Raw genomic sequence first — 21,453 nt, forward strand, 5'->3', positions numbered from 1 at the left:
GGGATTGAATATTTCTGTAGTAATAATTGTATCAAACAGGTCGAACAGTTAACTAAATGTAGGTAAATAATATATAATACTATGAAATATATTTGAGAGTTTACCTGATTGAAACTTTTAGAAATAAGATATGTTATTAAAGGACAGTCTTTGCCAAGTTATTTTGAGCATGAATTTTCTATTCTGTAAGTAAAGAAGTATGTCTCTAAATGTTGACACCTGAAATTGTTTAATTTAAGACCCAGTAGGACACTAGCACACTGAAAATTAATGGCAAATCAATGACTGCTTTTACCAAATGAACTTCATTAGCCAGTTGGTTTTGCTAATTTAAAGATTTTCAATTCAAAAGAGGAATATTTTATAGATTTGCACTGAACATTTGCAAAATGGCTTGATTCATTTTAATTCTCAGCATACAGTTTGAAGAAAAGTAGTTTAAAGCAACTGTATGCCCAATGTGTTCTCTATATTTCCTGTACTATATTTATATTCATAGATACAGATATGCTACTCCAAGAAGACTTTCTCACAATCAGGGATAGTTTTTTTAACATTTCTTTTTGTTTTTAAGTCAAATTACAGTGTGAAAACCTTTATCTATATCTAGCTATCTATGCTTTTTTAAAAAACTGCATTGTCAATGTTTTGATTAAATTATACACAACCTGGGCAATGATTATCTAACTTAACTGGGGAATAAGTTTCTTTTTGTTGTAATTGTTGCTTGATTTTAAAGGAAAGAATGTAATCGTGAATGCTTTTTATACTACATGTAATGGTTTTATTCTTTATTCCAAAATAGCACATAGTTAATTGTACTTTTTTATTTTATGGAAGGGAATATAATTTGTCAGATACATAGGATTTTCTTCTGAGTTCATGAACTATGATACAATGCCCAATAGTACAAGGAGAGATATTCATGACTGAAAACATTACTTCTATCTTAGCAATCAGGCCAAGACCTTGCATATCCTTTTATAACAAATGTGTTGGTTGCTTTTGTCCTTAAATGGAAGTTTTATTGCGTTAACCACAACATATTCACTCAATGATTCGTAGCTGGACTTATTTTATGACCGTATAGACATGAATTAATCAAAGCAGATCTCACTACTTGAGTCTAAAATAATGTATACTTCAAATCAAATACACAGGCCATTAAGCTTTTCTTTCAATTACAGAATAAATCATCCAGCTTATATTTAAACTGTGCACCTTACCTATCAAGGCAATAAACATTCATGTTAACACAAATATTGCTCACAAAAGCCCATGTACTAAGGAAAAACTAAAAGCTGACATAAGGTTATTTCATGAGTATTTAGTTCATATTTTTCGTCATATTTATATGAAACAAAGTAAAAGAGCCTAAGGGTCATGATATTGAATCAACTTGTACACAAAAATTATGCTTGCCTATATTGAGAAAAAAGTATGAGTGGGGAAATTGGGTATCTATTAATTTAGAGAAAATAATATATGTTGTATTATCGTAAGCAAATACTAATATTTTTGTCATGGTTTCAAGTGAGATACCTAATTCATCCACAGATTTCTCTTTTTAAAAATATTCCCGATTGCATATCTATAAAACCCCATCATCTCAGCCAAAAATCTCCTTAAGCTGATAAGCAACTTCAGCAGTCTCAGGATACAAAATCAATGTGCATAAATCACAAGCATTCTTATACACGAATAACAGACAAACAGAGAGGAAAATCATGAGTGAACTCCCATTCACAATTGCTTCAAAGAGAATAAAATACCTAGGAATCCAACTTACAAGGGATGTGAAGGAACTCTTCAAGGAGAACTACAAACCACTGCTCAATGAAATAAAAGAGGTTACAAACAAATGGAAGAACATTCCATGCTCATGGGTAGGAAGCATCAATATCGTGAAAATGGCCATACTGCCCAAAGTAATTTATAGATTCAATGCCATCCCCATTGAGCTACCAATGGCTTTCTTCACAGAATTGGAAAAAACTACTTTAAAGTTCATATGGAACGAAAAAAGAGCCTGCATTGCCAAGACAATCCTAAGCCAAAAGAACAAAGCTGGAGGCATCACACTACCTGACTTCAAACTATACTACAAGCCTACAGTAACCAAAACAGCATGGTACTGGTACCAAAACAGAGATATAGACCAATGGAACAGAACAGAGCCCTCAGAAATAACGCCACATATCTACAACTATCTGACCTTTGACAAACCTGACAAAAACAAGCAATGGGGAAAGGATTCCCTATTTAATAAATGGTGCTGGGAAAACTGAGTAGCCATATGCAGAAAGCTGAAACTGGATCCCTTCCTTACACCTTATAAAAAAATTAATTCAAGATGGATTAAAGACTTAAATGTTAGACTTAAAACCATAGAAACCCTAGAAGAAAACCTAGGCAATACCATTCAGGACATAGGCATGGGCAAGGACTTCATGTCTAAAACACCAAACACCAAAAGCAATGGCAACAAAAGCCAAAATTGACAAATGGGATCTAATTAAACTAAAGAGCTTCTGCACAGCAGACAGAGTGAACAGGCAACCTACAGAATGGGAGAAAATTTTTGCATCTACTCATCTGACAAAGGGCTAATATCCAGAATCGACAATGAACTCAAACAAATTTACAAGAAAAAAACAAACAACTCCATCAACAAGTGGGCGAAGGATATGAACAGACACTTCTCAAAAGAAGACATTTATGCAGCCAAAAGACACATGACAAAATGCTCATCATCACTGGCCATCAGAGAAATGCAAATCAAAACCACAATGAGATACCATCTCACATCAGTTAGAATGGCGATCATTAAAAAGTCAGGAAACAACAGGTGCTGGAGAGGATGCGGAGAAATAGGAACACTTTTACACTGTTGGTGGGACTGTAAACTGCTTCAACCATTGTGGAAGACAGTTTGGCGATTCCTGAGGGATCTAGAACTAGAAATACCATTTGACCCAGCCATCCCATTACTGGGTATATACCCAAAGGATTATAAATCATGCTGCAATAAAGACACATGCACACGTATGTTTATTGTGGCACTATTCACAATAGCAAAGACTTGGAACCAACCCAAATGTCCAACAATGATAGACTGGATTAAGAAAAGGTGGCACATATACACCATGGAATACTATGCAGCCATAAAAAAGGATGAGTTCATGTCCTTTGTAGGGAATGGATGAAGCTGGAAACCATCATTCTCAGCAAACTATTGCAAGGACAAAAGACCAAACACCACATGTTCTCACTCATAGGTGGGAATTGTACAATGACAACACATGGACACAGGAAGGGGAGCATCACACACTGGGGCCTGTTATGGGGTGGGGAGAGCGGGGAGGGATAGCATTCGGAGATATACCTAATGTTAAATGACGAGTCAATGGGTGTAGCACACCAACATGGCACATGTATACATATGTAACAAACCTGCACATTGTGCACATGTACCCTAAAACTTAAAGTAGAATAAAAGAAAATAAATAAATAAAAAGAAAAGTTCACAAAAAAATTCCCTTGGTTAAATCACTCTCAAAAACATAGTTTTCTGGCTTTTCCCTAAACTTAAAAAATAATTACAAATGCTAGTTTTGCTTGAGAAGATGGAAAAGAGGTATACATTCGGGCTTGCCAATTAACCCATGAAAATATGTTGAAAAATTTGCAAGGCACGGAGCTAAATTTAGGTCCTCTAAAAACTTACGTGAGAGTGCATTTTCTCAATATTTTGTGAAGAAACCATCCCTTGACATTTTTGGCTTTATGCTTTCTCTAGTTGAAGGCATGGTAAAATAAGGTGCTAGAAGCTTTATCACTTAAAATTTAAAAGTCATTTAATTTAATTTAATTCAATTTTCTGCTTTTCTAAAGTACAAATTCACAAGAAACTGGATTTATTAAACTCATTTGACAGTGGATGCTTCTTGTTTTTATGAAGAATTTAAGTTGTTAAATCTGTTCAAAAGTACCATTTGTTCATAAGACCAAAATGACACAATAAAACAAGCATTAATAGTATGTTTGTGTCAAGATGAACTCTCATTCAGATAGATATCTTTTGTCTATGAAATAGAAGAAATAAAAGTTTAAGAGTAGAGAAGGCATAATGCTTAATTCAAACGTAGCTTATTCTAACTTTTCCTAGTCTTTTAGTGTGTTCTTTCCAAGTCTGTTCATTTTGACAGCAGAAATACTTCTTTCCAATTCTCAAATCTTTATCTAATTAAAATTTGTGATGAAGTGGGAAATATGTAACCAAATACTTAAAATGTTTTGCACATAGACAAGCTTACATTTTTATATATACCCTTATACACACTATTATTGAAGTACTCTTATTTCTTAACTAATTCACATTTATTTGTTTGGGATAGAAGAACTGCTTAGCATCTTAAGTAAAATAAAAACGTAAATTTATCTAAAAGAACTTAGTGCTATAGAGGAATCAATGATCAAGGGGAAATCAACTCTGCTTTGAAAGATACCTGAATTATATTATTTATGATAAGTATTTATATTATACAAATTGTTCCTAGAAACCTTTGAAGAATGGCTGAAATCATGTGGCTTTTATTTCAGTGGAGGTTCAATTAGATAAACAAAAAGTAATACTGTGATTTATGATAGTCTGCAGTCAAAAAGCCATGTGTCAGTTCATTCTAGGCCAAAATGAGCTTCATGTTTAGCTACTATATGTCAAGCACATCCGCATTGTCGGGATGGAGACATACACCATCACATCACTGCAGAATGTCTTTCCATAAATATTTTTCCGTACCCTTGGCATTTAGACTTGTAAAACTGAAATTAGTTCAGCTTAACTATTTTATCTTAGGAGGTTACATTATTTGTCAGTGAATAGTTTAGAAATGTATAACAATCAAATCAATGTACTTCACTTGAGCATGACAAACTTTCTGTCCTAGATTATTTGGTGAATTTGTTCTATCTATATATATATATTTTTCAATATATTTTAAAATTTTCTAACTTTGCTGGTAATGGAGTATAGAAGTTGTTATTTTAAAAATAAAACAGGGAGTGACATCTGGTACATAATAAATTTTTACCAAATTTAAAAATATTTTGCCATTTTTGGAATGCTAAATGAGGTAATAATCTCTTTCTCTGAATTATGGTAAGGAAATTAGTATTATAATTAATCATTGATACTATGTGATAAAACACTTCTATAAAATATATAAATTTAACAATATACAAATGTGAAATTGATAATCCTAATCAATTTCTAATACTTTACACAGCTTTATTTTATTTATGATTTTATTTATATGTACACACACTACCATTTATATTACATATATACACATTACAACATATACATATACCTGTTACTGATGGTCCACAATTTGGTTAAATATATATGTGTGTGTGTGTGTATGTGTGTGTGTGTGTGTATCACACACATGAATGCTATTAAAATTGTCTTTAGTGACTTTTTAAAAATGTGTATGTTAATATTAAACACCATTAAGCAATTAGTGTGTTTCTAAATATGTGACGGGTAATGTATAAGTGATTGCCACACAACTAAGTTATTTAATGACACAATGGTAAGAAAAATGTCTTAATTATATTTGTATATTCCATGTTCAGTACAGTTCATGGCAGGAAATTCTGATTTATTACATATTGTAGATGAATGAATATGTAACCAAATTTATTTTATGTTTCATTTATAAATATTATATTATCTTTGAATTTCTGCCAATATTTGGTGAGCATAAATTAAAAATACATTGTATTGAGAGATTTAATGATTTTTCAATAGTATTCCTGTCCTTTTCTTATGTAATATTCTAATGTTACAATTAGCCTTATTGTTTTCAATCATTTAAACTTACATTCTAGTTAGCCAGTTAACCCTAGATTCTCAAGTAGGACCTATTTCCTGTTTCTGTTTGATATTATTCAAGAGACGTTGCCAAATTTTAGAGCTCCTAGTTTAAATTTATTTTAATTGTATCAATGTTTTAACATAATAACAACTTTCATACTGAGAAGACATTTTTAAAAAATAATTTCAAATTGTCTCTTAGATTCAGGGGTTACATGTACAGGTTTGTTACACGGATATATTACGTGATGGTGAGATTTGGGATACCATGATCCCATCACTCAGGTAGTGAACATAGTACCCAACAGTTAGCTTTTCATCCCTGACTCAACTTCCTTCCTCCTTCTTCCCTCTAGTAGTGCCTAGAGTCTATTGTTGCCATCTTTATGTTCATGGCTACACAAAGTTTAGCTCCCACTTATAAGTGAGAATATGTTGTACTTGGTTTTCTGTTCCTGCATCAGTTCACTTAGGATAATAGCTTCCAGTCGCATCCATGTTGCTGCAAAGGACACGATTTTGTTCTTTTTTTATGGTTGTGTAGTGTTCCATGGGGTACTTGTACCACATCTTCTTTATCCAGTCCACCATTGGTGGAAACCTAGGTTGATTCATGCCTTTGCTATTTAATACTACACCATTGCTATTGATTAGTACTGCACTGACCATATGAACACATATATCTTTTTGTCAGAACAACTTATTTTCTTTTGGATATACCCAGTAATAGAATCACTGGGTTGAGTAATAGTTCTGTTTTCAGTTATTTGAGAAATCTCCAAACTGCTTTCCATAGTGATGAACTAATTACATTCCAACCAACAGTGTATAAGCATTTCCTTTTCTCCACAGCCTCACCATCATCTGTTGTTTTCTGACTTTTAAATAATGACCATAGTGACTATTGTGAGATGGTATCTCATTGTGGTTTTGATTTGCATCTCTCTGATTGGTGATGTAGAGCATTTTTTTCATGTTTGTTGACTGTATCTTTTCTTTTGAGAAGTGTTTGTTCATGTATTTTGCCTGCTTTTTAATGGGGCTATATATATATATATTTTTTTTTTTTTGCTTGTTTAATTGTTTAAGTTCCTTAGGGAGTCTGGATATTAGATCTTTGTCAGATGCATAGTTTGCAATTTTTTTTTCGTTCTGCAGGTTGTCTGTTTACTTTGCTAATAGTTTTTCTTGCTGTGCAGAAGCTCTTTAGTTTACTTAGATCCCGCTTTTCATTTTTGTTTTTGTTGCAATTGCTTGTAAAGACTTAGTCATACATTCTTTTTTTCAAAGTCAGTGTCTAGAATGGTGTTTCCTAATGTTTTCTTCTGGGATTTTTATAGTTTGAGACATGAAATTTAAGTCTTTAGTTCACCTTGAGTTAATTTTTGTACATAGTAAAATGTAGGGGTTTAGTTTCATTCTTCTGCATATAGCTAGCCAGCTATCCCAGCCCCATTTAATGAATGGGAAGTTTTTCCCCTATTGCATATTTTTGTTGGCTTTGTAAAAGATCAAAAGGTTGTAGGTGTGCAGTTTTATTCTGGATTCTCTATTATGTTCCATTCGTTTGTGTGTCTGTTTTTGTACCAGTACCGTGCTATTTCACTTACTGGAACCTTACACTGTATTTTGAAGTTGGGTAACGTAATGCCACTCACTTTGTTCCTTTTGGCTTAAGATAACTTCAGCTATTTGGGCTCATTTTGTTTCCATATGAATTTTGGAATAGCTTTGTCTGATTCTGTGAAAATGATATCAGTAGTTTAATAGAAATAGTATTGAATATGTACATTGGTTTGGGTAGTATGGCATTTTAATGATGTTGATTCCTGTGATCGTAAGTATGGAAGGTTTTTCCATTTGTTTGTGTCACCTATGATTTCTTTCAATAGTGTTTTGTAGTTATTCTTGTATATATCTTTCACCTCCTTGGTTCAATGTATTCCTAGGTATTTTATTCTTTTTGTGGCTATTGTGAATGGGGCATTCTTGATTTGGCTCTCAGCTTGAATGTTATGGATATATCAAAATGCTACTGATTTTTATACATTGATTTTGCATCCTGAAGGTTTACTGATGTCATTTATCAGATCCAGGAGACTTTTGGTGAAGTTTCTAGGGTTTTCTAAGTACATAATAACATTGTCAGTGAAGAGAAGTAGTTTGACTTCTTTTCCTATTTGGATGCCTTTTATTTGTTTCTCTTGCCTAATTGCTCTGGCTACACTTCCAATGTTTTAAATACGAAGATAAAATGCTGTTAATGTTAAATTTTGGTATAAGCAATAATATTTATACTATATAAAATATGACATGTTTTAAGTTTTAATTTCCTTATAGCATTTTGTGTTATGCTGTTTTTCTTAGCAAACACATATTTTAAACCCACACTAAACTATCTTCTGAGTACCTTATTTTGAAAAATGTATTAAATAAATATAATTCACTTAGCTTAGCTTATATCCTCTGATAATTCACATATGATAGAGCTATGGAAATAAATCTTGTTCATAGTGATTTTCTTTCTCAATAAAACATACTTAGATAAGGCCAGCAATGCTTTTGAAAGTTAATTATATCTTGTACACTGCAAACAACGATAGTCTGTGCCTTTTTAACTCAATTTCCTTTATATGTATAGTATGCATATATATATATATATGCACACTTATATGGCTGTATATTTTAATTGTAATGGAAAGAAGTATAGTATTTTGAAGTATTAAAACAGTAATTATTATATATATTAATATTTTTAAAACATTTTCTTGGTGGGCCATATTTCTGGAGTATTGACTTTGAATTATGAAGTGAATATACTTAGTTATCCCAAGGTTAATAGCTCTTTAAGGGTAAAATATATTGGAGACATTAAAAGAAATTTAATTGAAAATATTGCTAAAAATCAATCCAATTTGTCAGTTTAATTTTTTTTTTGGTAATTTTGAGAATCTTTAAACAATTTCTCATAAGATTATACAGCAAATTTCTAAATAGGTGCTAAATATATGGCTCAAAGGTTTAAAGGATAAGTAGGGAAACAACATGTATTCTTGCAGATTAGCATATATACTATGGAAATGGTTGCATTTAAAAAATGAGCCTTCAAGCATGGGTAGAAATAATTATTAAACATAACTTTCTTTCCCCCAGGAGTTTGTCACAATAGTCTCATAAAACATGTCAACATGGGGTGCATTTTTTGTCTTCTGCTCTTTGCTCAACTTAAATGACTGGCATAATGTTTTCTAAATGATATTTAGGTAATGTACAGACATCGTATGAAACAAGTTTGCTCCAGAAGCTTCATTTATTTTTAATAAACCATTTTGGATTGGTATTTAAATAAATTGTACTACTTATCTAGATAATTATTTCTTAAATATTATCATGATTGAAATATAAAATATCAATTTTGCCTCTATCATTGTTTGTTTATTATTATTATTATTATTCCACCCATGAAATACATTTGTAGCTTCATGGGTGTGAAGAACATTTTTTTTCCTCACACAACTCAAACATGTTTTGTCACAGTTCTTGACAGAAAGTGTGGACTCAAAAAACATTATATCTTCAGTGTCTTCCAAATTGTTTCAGATTAAATTCAAATCTCTTATCGTGGACTACGAGCTTTTTCAAAAAAAAAAGAAAAAGATTATACATTTATTTATTTACATGTCTTGTCTTTTGGCCCAGAATGCTTTTCCTACAGTGTTCAGAGGCAGAGAAGAAAAGTTTCTCAAATACAGGAAATAAGTAGATGGATGGAGACAATGAGTATGGTAGGAGACTGCCTTTAAAGAGTTTTTAAATATTACTTGGAAACTTGTAGGCTATGCTAGCATTTTCTAATGAAAATATCTGGAGTTTCCTAAAAGAGGGCATGTCAAATATTGCTGAGAAGTGAGTACGGCAAGAAAGTAACTGCAATCTTAACAAAAATAGTTTTCATTGAGAGGTATCAATGGAGTGGAGTGAGTCATCATGTGATTTAGAATGAGGAACTACAGATGTATATATGGAAAATAATTTAAGAAATCATATCCTGAAAGTGGAATAAAACTGGGAAAATTGGAATCATGTGAGATTGATAGTTTTGTTGTTTGTTTTGTTTTGCTTTGTTTTTGAGCATCTCAAAAGAATTGTAGCTACTTGGAAGCTTCACCTCAGAGAGCAGAGTGGGGGTTCCTAATTCAAATACAGATAATTTTATTTGATATGAAGAAGGATACTTTTTATTCTATTTTGATAGAAATAAAGGTAGAGAAGATGGGTACCATGACATATAGGTTTGGAGATTTGATGGTAGGAAAATGAGAAAGTTTCTTTCTGACAACTTTTATTTTCTCAAGACAAATGACTGTATCAGCTGATAGTAACAGAAACAGAGCTCATAAGGAGTTTGAAGGAACAGGAGATGCTACAAGAAAATCCTGTTGATGTTGGAAATGAAGTTAACTAAGGGAATAATATGAGTTTGAATAAGAGGCGATACTACAAGAAAATCCTGTTGATGTTGGAAATGAAGTTAACTAAGGGAATAATATAAGTTTGTCTAGCAGGGTACTATGACCCCTTGGAATTTAGGGTCATGATTTAAAGGTGATGAATAATTACAGTTTATGACATTTTTCTTGGATAATATTGAACCACACAGGTTTTTTTTCTCTCTAAACATCTATTTGCCTTACTTCAACCACCTCAAATTAAATAATGCCTTACATATTACTCATTATTTTCTCCAACACATTTCATGTCCTGTTCTCTGAGAAAATGGCACCAGTATTTTCTGTAAAGTTTAAGCCAAATACCTTACAGTCACTCTTACAATTTTCCACTAAGTCATCTAACCCATTAAATACATCATGAAACCTAGTTGATTTTACCCCATTCTTATTTCTTGAATTCCCCTCGTTTTATTGATCACTACTGGAACCACTCTAGTTAAGTGACATTGTCTCTTTCTGGACCAATGCAATAGAAACAAAAGAGCTATTTGCCTCTGATCTTGCTTTTTTACCCAGGCTGCTGTGTAATGATCTCATAAACACTACTTTGATCTCATTATTCCTTGGCTTAATAACTTTGCAGTTACTGTGAATATATACAATTTTCATTTGTCAGTTAAACCTTAATAAAGCTGGGGTGAGGGGAACTTTCCAATGACCTCCCTTTGCCTATAAAATAAAGTACCAAATATCTAATAAAATATGTAAGGTTTTTGTGGCCTGGTGCCCTCTGTCCTGTATAAACTTGACTCTTCCACTTTATTCTGACTATCTTCTTGATCAATTCTTTAGTATCTTCCACTTCGCTATTTGTTCTCCACCTCATGTGGTCCTTTGCAAGGATTTCTCCCTTTAAGGTACGGACACACTCTAACTCAAATTAAATCATTTTCATAATCTTTCAAATATAAGCAGAGACTCAGCTTCCTGAGGGAAATCTCCTTTAATAATCTAGATTAAATTGGGTATCTATGTTTACTGCTATAGCTCCTTTTTCTTTTCCTAGTGTAGTAATATTTACAATATTTATGGACTACCTTTAAGATTCATAAAGGCAAGGCCGTGTCTATCTCATTTACCTCTGAAGCCAGTTCAAGTAGAGTTACTGGCCCACTATACCTGCTGAAAACATCTTATTGAACTGAACAGAAAGATACATTTATCTACTTTTTACTTCGATTTATATTATTTTATATTTCCAAAGCTCCCTTTGGGGTTTGAACAGCAGTGTTATATGTGATATAATATAAAGTGTTTAAGTTAAGAGGCATTCATTAAAAAGAAAAGAAATGACTTTTGTTTCATGAATGGTAAATTAATTCCAAATACTTAGAACATATGAATTGACACTTCATGTCTTTGAAAGCAAATAGTGTTTAAAGTGAGAATGGTTTTACTAAAAGGATAAAAGAAGAAAAATTGAATAACTTAGCTAAGTATGGCATAAGCTACTATAGCAATCCTATTATAAGAAAAATAATATTTTAAATCTTCTCCTAATCATTTAACTACAAGAATGTCCCTAATACTATCAAAAAGCTCTTCTTATCTTTCAAATACCTTCACATTTTCTCAGAATTTATAAGAGCATTAAGGCTTTACTATCACTATAATTAGATCTACTGAAAAGAGTACCTTCTCAATTTTGCCAATTCCTGATTATTCATGGTGATGGCAGAGAGCCTTAGCATGGATTACTAAAACATGAAATCATTTATAGCATATGAAAGTTGGCCCCAGTTCATTTAGTCTATCAGAAATTTCTACTGAAATACAAGTTCACCTTTGAGCTTCAGCAAATATGCGTCATACTTCAGTATATGTAGTGAGCTTTGAAAATAGAAAAACGTAGTTGATTAGCTTTATTTAAAGTAAGCTGTACAAAGCACTCAAACCATCAGTTTGGTAGTCTTCGACTGACCCATACTGAGCAATTAGCATATTAAAGTTTGGCTTTATTAGCCAGTGAGAAATAAGAATAATATGAACATGTAGAAAATCCACAGAATAAAAAGATTTACTTCATGCGCATTTACCTGATGATAAGCTTAGAAATGCTCACAGAAATATCAGAAAACACTTTCTTTATGTGATTCTAAATAGTTGTTATAATATTCATGCCAATCCATTCATTCATTCACACATTTCATAGAACTCTTTGAACGCCTTTTGTGGTCAAACACTGGAAAAGTAAGTGCAAAACTGAATAAGACATAAGCCATCCCATTACTGGGTATATACCCAAAGGACTGTAAATCATGCTTCTCTAAAGACACATGCACACATATGTTTATTGCGGCATTATTCACAATAGCAAAGACTTGGAACCAACCCAAATGTCCAACAATGATAGACTGGATTAAGAAAATGTGGCACATATACACCACGGAATACTATGCAGCCATAAAAAATGATGAGTTCATGTCCTTTGTAGGGACATGAATGAAATTGGAAATCATCATTCTCAGTAAACTATCGCAAGAACAAAAAACCAAACACCACATAGTCTCACTCATAGGTGGGAATTGAACAATGAGATCACATGGACACAGGAAGGGGAATATCACACTCTGGGGCCTGTGGTGGGGTGGGGGGAGGGGGAAGGGATAGCATTGGGAGATATACCTAATGCTAGATGACGAGTTAGTGGGTGCAGCGCACCAGCATGGCACATGTATACATATGTAACTAACCTGCACATTGTGCACGTGTACCCTAAAACTTAAAGTATAATAAAAAAAAGACATAATGTTTGAGCTTAAGAAATCATTATAATTTGTATAGTAAATAAGCCTTACTGATATTAGAAAGGATATATGTTGAATCAGTAGGTGTCTCAAAGAAAAGTTCTAAAATGAAGTAAATGTAAAACAAATGTCAAAAATTTGACTCCCTTAAAATAAAAATAATACAGTTGATATATCAGGTCATCTATGCATTCTCCCCAATCTAACAGAATTCATGAGGCATTTAGCACATACTAATTAATTAATTTATTATTCAATAACACAATTTTGAGTGCCTACTTTGTATCATACCATTTTAGCAGTACATGGAATAATATTTATTTCTTCAACATAGTTGTAGTAATGATAGAGTAAGTGAAAACTGTACACAAAGCACTGCTTCAGTTTTAAATACATAAAAGTATTTGCCTTTTATCAATATAATTCCTTATAAGCTCCTGTAGCATAAAAATCATTACAAGTATGTACATTCCATAAATGTTTAAGTACTTTAAATAAATATTTGATTATTTGAATGAATAGCCTGGTATTTATGATCCAGAAGCTTATGAAAACTTCTTGAAATTGATGCAAAGATTGTGTTATCTGTAATCTGCGTATACCAGTCAAAATAATGACATTATTCACAAAACAAACACTGCATCTGTTCCAGGGAAAAGCTTAGTCTCTTATTTCTTTTGACAGTGTGCAGACCTGGGTTCTTCAAAGCCTCACCTCACATCCAGAGCTGCGGCAAATGTCCACCTCACAGTTATACCCATGAGGAAGCTTCAACCTCTTGTGTCTGTGAAAAGGATTATTTCAGGAGAGAGTCTGATCCACCCACAATGGCATGCACAAGTAAGGAAACCCACGGATATTTGGTGATGCTAACTTTCACCAGTTTTGAGGAAACAGCATGATGGAGCCTGTTATAGTCTAGTAACATTTCCCCCTAAAACAGGCATAATGTTTAATCGTCTCTATACAGTTTTCACCAATTTTCAATCTCCTTGAATAAGCACTGAAAAATTTGAGTCTCTTTTTATCACTCATTGTTAGAAGTATCCATTTTCCCTAACTTCAAATTCAACAGCTGAGACACAGATATAGAATGTTTTCTTTTATTTTGTGGCTTATTTCAGTGTTCATGCTAGCTAAACATGACTTTGATAATCTACTTCCCAGTTTACATTAAAACCTCTTCTTCCTTCCTCCTCTTCCTCTTCTTCTTCTTTCTTCCTTCCTCTTCTTCCTCTTCCTCCTCCTCCTCTTCTTCTTCTTTCTCTTTCTCTGCCAGTTTTCTCATCACATAATTATGTAGCTGATGGAGCCTTCACCATCTTGTTCTAAACTGCCCCAATAAAGCCACTAAGAAGTCATTTATAAAAGAACACAGGAAATATTTCAGGAACATAGAGAACTGGGAGTGGCAAACAAGATTTAAATCAGATCAGAGTCATACATACACCAATTTTTTTGCTGGGGTTCTCAAGCAGCTGTCATGTTTCTTGTTAGTGAGTGTCCTTAACTATTATTTAATATATTTGCTGATCATAAGTAGAGTAGATGAATAGTAAACATTTAATTCTGACATTTGCAGTAGATATAGCCACATCTTTCAACATTTCTAGTTTTCCGTATATTTGGTTTTCCATATATTTCTGAGAATGTAACACATTTGTGCATTTGTTTGCTTGATGACAATACTTTCAGAGTTTTTCCATAAGAAAGTCTCTGTAGCAAATCAAGCAAAAACAGAAAATTAAAGAGAAGGGAAGTGAATCCCTCTCTCCTCATACTGTTTAATTTCCATGAACTGCCTGGATTTACTATTTTAGGTCCCAGAAAGTTGTAGCTGCTTTCAAAGTTGTTCACAAAAATTTGAAATATTAGTATCCATCTCTAAATTTAAAGAAGCAGTGAATATTTTTTTGTTATCAAATAATCACAAATTGAAATTTTATCTGAATTTCATAGTGTCTAAATTTCATAGTGTCAGTAAAACATGTTTTCAGATTTCCTTAAATCATTGCTATTAATTAGCTTTACATTCTGAAGACCATTCTTTTATCCCAAAGCTGATGATTTCATGGGTTAGATGATTACTAGTGAAAAATAATTTCCTCTTCAAATGAATAAATGCAATTTTTATATGCTCTTTTGTAAGGATACATATGAATGGAGAAGATAGAAACTATGATTGGATGTGATGAATTTTGGTTCCAGTGGAGATTTCAATAATGATTTTGCTTATGAGAGCAAATGAATGCCCAAATAGGGAAAATGTTGGCTAGACAACAGAGTGGTAAATTAAAGAGAAAACCATGTTTTGAATCATCTTTCAAATTTTATTAATTTTCTAATTGTTATTTTCTTTAAGTGGTCTACCCATGATCTTTCTTTTTTTTTCAGCATAAATGTGAGCCTCCCTTTCTGTAAATTTGTTAGGATTGGAAATGGGGGTGGGGCGTGAGGGGGGTAGCTGTGCTTTGGTGGCAAGGACTGCTTAGCACTTTTTTAGGACCAAAGCCCACAGTCAGGCTTCACATTTCTCAGTTTCCAGGTGTGTGAATTTCTAATACTGTGTTGTCAAATGAGCACTAATTTGTATGCATTTCTAAAAATAAAATAAAATAAAATTTAAAAAATTAGGACTTATGTATAAGATCTTTCTAATACATAATCTATGAGTGTGTGTGTATGTTTTTAGTTGCATTCATAATACCACAAATACTGCATATGATTTCCTTATCGCCTGATAGATGTTCAGATGAAGATCTTGAGCTTCACTTTGCCTTTGGCTCTTTGGAATTGAATTTATAGCTCCAACTTCAAATTTTTTTTCTAGAATATACAAAGTTTTTAAATCTATATAACAACATTTTATAAGTCTACAGAAAAAAATCAAACAAAAATAAAACCTAAAATTCTGATGAATCTGCTTAAATTAAAGGTTAGTCTCACAGTTCTACTTTGGTTGACACATCATATCTATGATTGGGGCAGTGGAATTTTATTACATGTTTTTTGTAGATGCATGTTAGTTCGAGCTTCCACTTTTTACCTCTATTTTAGGGCCTCACTTGAGTTTGAATTTCCTTTTGACTTTAAAGCTGCTTGTGCCCCCATCCTAGCTGTTAGTAGAAGAGTCAGAAGCAAAGTAGGATTCAGCTGCTGATGCATTCTTATAGATTTAGAGGAAATGTGTTAAATGCAAGGATTTTTCAGTTGGCAGAAATTAGAAAAAAACAAAACAAAACAGAAGTTTGACATTGTTCTAACTTAGAGATATTTCTCAGAGGTTAATTCTGTAATTTTTTATCTTAAATTTCATTTTGTCTATAACTTTGTACTATTAAATAAGCTAAAGCTTATAGTAAACAAGAACACGTGTATTTCCAGAAATACCATTTAACCCAGCAATCCCATTACTGGGAATATACCCAAAGGATTATAAATCATTCTACTATAAAGACACATGCACAAGTATGTTTATTGCAGCACTGTTTACAATAGTAAAGCAAAGCAAATACAATCCAAATGCCCATCATTGATAGACTGGATATTTCCATTTTAAGACATTATTTCAACTTAAAGGGGACTGTTTTATATTGAAGTATGTGAGATGGCCAGTATGACCAAATTCATAGGATTCAAACATGGTCAAGGTGGGGATTTTTTTTTTTTGCAAAGATGTCAAGTTTTTAGTTAAGGGGTTCTTTTGGCTTGGCGTGGTGGCTCACGCCTGTAATCTCAGCACTGTGGGAGGCCCAGGCGGGTGGATCACTTGAGGCCAGGAGTTAGAGACCAGCCTGGCCAACATGGTGAAATCTTATCTCTACTAAAAATACAAAAATTAGCCAGGTGTGGTGGTGGGCCCCTGTAATTCCAGCTACTCAGGAGGCTGAGGCAGGAGAGTCATTTGAACCTGGGAGGCGGAGGTGGCAATGAGCCAAAATCACTCCAGTGCCTTTCAGCCCGGGCGACAGAGACTCTGTCTCTAAATAAATAGATAAATGACATTCTATCCAGCTAAATCTTAAATGCCAATTAGCTTTCTTACCACTTTTAAAACAATCCCTCAAAAGTCATGACTTAATAAATGTCAGTTAAAAATTGTCAATTTTGATATTTAGAACAGACAATGCATATTAGGATAACAGATCATCCTAAGTAGCTTAATTATGCTTATGAACCATTCAACCACCACCATACTCCATTTTATTCTCTGTAAGGAGAGATATCCAAATTGTCTCTGGAACAAATATAAATGTGTTTTTTCTTTGAGATTATCCAATAATATAACATTAACAGCTGACTGAAGTTTTAACTAAATATCTAAACATTGACTCTAGCGTTAGAAATTACCTAATTAATTTTTGTTCTCTCTATTATTCTAATCAAGTTCAGGAATAATTAAAATAATATACAAATAAGATATGGTTACCCTTAATATATGAAATTCATAAAGCAATTCTGATCATGGATTTCATTACTCATATTTTAGTAGAAATATTCCATCTTATTGAAATAAGATGATTCTGAATATAAAATATATTTTAAAAGCTACACCCAGTTTCCATTAAGATATATACAAAAAATAAAGTGTACAAGAAATACTTCATGAAGTTAGGAAAGTTTCACTCCTGAAAGCTATGTTATGATTCTATGAAAATATTTGTGTTAAATCTATTTCTTTTCTTATTTTGGTAGGTTATTAGAGGTTGAAATTTATTCTATTGTTCAAAATCTGAATGCTTTTATTCATCGTATTGTAGTCCTTTTCAGGGTTATTTTTTAAATAAATTTTAGATTTTCAATTAAATAAAATTCACAACTTGCAGAACTGTAATATAAAAACAATATCAAAGTAAAATATGTTTTACTGCAAATTGTAATTTTGACCATTTACTTAAATTCTAATGCTTTTTTGATATACAGTAGGGGGTTTCAAATTCTGTTGGTGATTTAGCAACTAGATATGCAATCTATTTTGAAGCATGCTAAGGTTATTTTTTTTTTACTTACAAAATTTGTAGTCAGGAGCTATGCTGAAAATTCTATATTTTCCTATGCTTGTTTCTTAGTAGGTACTTTGTGTTTACTTTGTAGGTTGCAGGGATTAGCACCAATGAGGAAACATTCAGTTCAATCCCCAAGGAAACTCACCAGTTTATAAATATATAATTTTAATTTTATCTTACAATATTTGTGCATACATAGTTTTACTCCATAATTGTTTACATATACATGAAGCAAAACATTCTGCTTTTACTGAACTAGTGTTATAACAATGCCAAGATAAGTCATTTCCATAGGGAATAAACCCCACTATTGTCCCTACAAAATTACGAAAACAAAACTACAAATTATGACTTAAAGGACTTATTGCAAATCTATTTTTTCCTTCAGACCAGGAATTGGTGTGATAAATAATGCCTAATTAATACCATCTTAAAATATGTTTTTCTTACTTTACTTTGCAAACCAGGACCCCCCTCTGCTCCTCGGAATGCCATCTCAAATGTTAATGAAACTAGTGTCTTTCTGGAATGGATTCCGCCTGCTGACACTGGTGGAAGGAAAGACGTGTCATATTATATTGCATGCAAGAAGTGCAACTCCCATGCAGGTGTGTGTGAGGAGTGTGGCGGTCATGTCAGGTACCTTCCCCGGCAAAGCGGCCTGAAAAACACCTCTGTCATGATGGCGGATCTACTCGCTCACACAAACTATACCTTTGAGATTGAGGCAGTGAATGGAGTGTCCGACTTGAGCCCAGGAGCCCGGCAGTATGTGTCTGTAAATGTAACCACAAATCAAGCAGGTAAGTGCCATGCCCAACCCAATTGTGTATGTGAGGCCTAGTTCTGTCAATTATTTCCATAGCTGAGGGCCAAGTTGACTGAAATCTGTGTGAGAATTTTCCCTTAACCGGAAGGTCAGGACTTAAAGTATAACACATCAAAAACGCTTTTGCAGTTTTAAATAAATAATAGTTAAAGCTTTGTTAGCAATCCCATTTACAAGAAGACAAAACAAAACAAAACATTTTTTAATTGAATTTTTTCATTAGAAATACATTTCTGGATCAAATCCATTTGAAGCAAAATTTATCTCATATAATTTCATAGCATTCATTTTTACAACTCAAATCTATTTTTTTGTTTCCTTTAATTTTTAAAAACTCATTAATTTAGCATGTGATTAGGCAGGTTTTATTTGCTTGTTTATTTGCTTACTTGGCAACACAGATGAATTTTCCTTGCAGATCATAAATCTTTTCATATTATTTCAACTATTGTAGCAAAAATGCATGCAATCAAATTTTCTTTGCTAAGTTTATTTATCAAAATTAGAGTAACTATGAACTATTATACAACCACATGAAAACACTTCTATATTCCATATGGAAATTTTGGAATTCATAAGTAATTATTAGGGAGTAGGGAATACAGTCCTGTCTGAGCTACTGATTTCTCTATATTTTCCCCTCAAATGTTCACTTTTAAGCAAATTAACATGGAAGACTTCTTTCCTGGTAAGATAAAAACCGAATATAAACTACAGCTAATTTAATAATTCAACCCACTATGTGGCATTCTAAACCTAAGAGTAATTTCTAGCATGTTTTGTCCACCAACAGGTATCTGGGAGGGGAAGAAAAAGGCATTAAAGCCAAAAAGTTGTAACTTTCCTCTATCAACTGACTACAGCTCTCAGTCCAAAGTGTAGTAACCTTGTCATCACCTTAGTACTTCAGGTGGGCTTTGGTCACTGAGCACATCCTTGCCACCAGTACTCACAAAGAAATAGGACATGTTTGACTGAATGAAATCAGGCTTAGTTTGTGTAATATTAGTGTAAGTTTGTAGGTTGCGGGATGCTAGCCTTGATGTGGGAATGCTGTTGGTTACAAAGTCTCAGCAAAAATAATTAATTTGAATTGTTGGATACCTCAGGTAAATCAAGTGGTTATATTCTAAGAACAAGGGAATGCATGCAGCTGGCTGGGCGCGGTGGCTCACGCCTGTAATCCCAGCACTTTGGGAGGCCGAGATGGGTGGATCATGAGGTCAGGAGATCGAGACCATCCTGGCTAACACAGTGAAACCCCGTCTCTACTAAAAATAAAAATAATAATTTTAAAAATTAGCCGGGCATGGTGGTGGGCGCCTGTAGTCCCAGCTACTCGGGAGGCTGAGGCAGGAGAATGGTGTGAACCCAGGAGGAGGAGCTTGCAGTGAGCCGAGATCGCGCCACTGAGCTCCAGCCTGGGCAACAGAGCGAGACTCCGTCTCAAAAAAAAAAAACAAAATGCATGCAGCTGAGTTCAGAGTTGATAGTTGCTACTGATTGATAAAGCTGAGGGAAACATTCAAAATTAGCCCAGATTGTGTGAAGCATGTGATTAATGCAATAGGAATTATTCTATACTCTGCATGTTCTTAGCCACATTGAATATTTGTCTATGGCATTTTTTTTTCCTATTAGAAAATATAATGCACACATATAAGCCACTTTCCCCAGTTAATCGTTTATATTTTTTACCATTTACTACCTAACCTAAGGTGAAACTAATAGAAGTGCTAAAGAGCTGGACAGGAATATCGAAAATCAATTTTTCCCTCAGCATAGACTCAGCTGTAGGCAATGCTAGCATGTGTTGACTTTTCGTCACTGTATCTAGACATCAGGAGTGTTCGGTAAATGTGAACTCTCTTCCCATATTAGATAAATATTGGCTTGAAACCTTTGGCTTCAGCCTTCTTAAGAAACATCTTTCAACTTTACTTGATTCTACGTATGAATCTTCTACCAACATATTGTAAGCATATCGAACAATCACCGAGTTGTGTTCCTTTAGAAGAACATTCTCCAGCTTGCATAACCTTAACTTCTTTGAAAGGTATTCCTTTGATAAACTAGATAGAGAAAATAACTGTTTATTTTTTAATGATGTATGCAACAAATATTTGCTATAGTTGTCTTTAACTTTGCTGGCCCCTTTAGCCTCCAAAGTATATTATTTGAAACTTGAATACCTTAAATACCAAAAAAAGATCAATTTTCATCCAGGTGGTCAAGACATAGGTGTCTTGTAAAACAAATTTTTATATTTACACCAGACAATTTTGTTGACTTTTGGTTGCTATTAGTTAGACTTCTCACTGTATACACTGTAACATTTTGCAAACCTACCCAAAACATCAAAATAAGATTCTTCTCAGTATCAGCATTCCAGAATCACTAAGTCTTATTTTACACAAAAATTATGGAAACTTCTAATTGTAACCACCCAATGGTTTCTTCTTGCCCCCTCCCCAGAGAC

At 33.1% G+C, this 21,453-nt stretch overlaps 1 protein-coding gene across 8 annotated transcripts in view; it reads left to right on the forward strand.

Annotated features, from left to right (window-relative positions):
* Positions 1-21,453, forward strand: part of EPHA5 (EPH receptor A5) — a 352,110-nt gene that overhangs the window by 161,712 nt on the left and 168,945 nt on the right. For 4 of the 8 annotated variants that reach the window (XM_034958727.4, XM_034958729.4, XM_034958728.4 and 1 more), the window contains exons 4-5: positions 13,824-13,979; positions 18,613-18,948. The exons of 1 other annotated variant lie outside the window; for it this stretch is intronic. In XM_034958727.4, coding sequence (XP_034814618.2) covers positions 13,824-13,979; positions 18,613-18,948 — 492 coding nt within the window. The remainder of the gene's footprint in view (positions 1-13,823; positions 13,980-18,612; positions 18,949-21,453) is intronic. 3 more of the 8 variants (XM_034958731.3, XM_034958730.3, XM_063603804.1) reach the window with 2 other exon arrangements.

This window comes from Pan paniscus, chromosome 3 (assembly GCF_029289425.2).
Source record: "Pan paniscus chromosome 3, NHGRI_mPanPan1-v2.0_pri, whole genome shotgun sequence".
In the NCBI taxonomy this organism is placed as follows: Eukaryota; Metazoa; Chordata; class Mammalia; order Primates; family Hominidae; genus Pan; species Pan paniscus.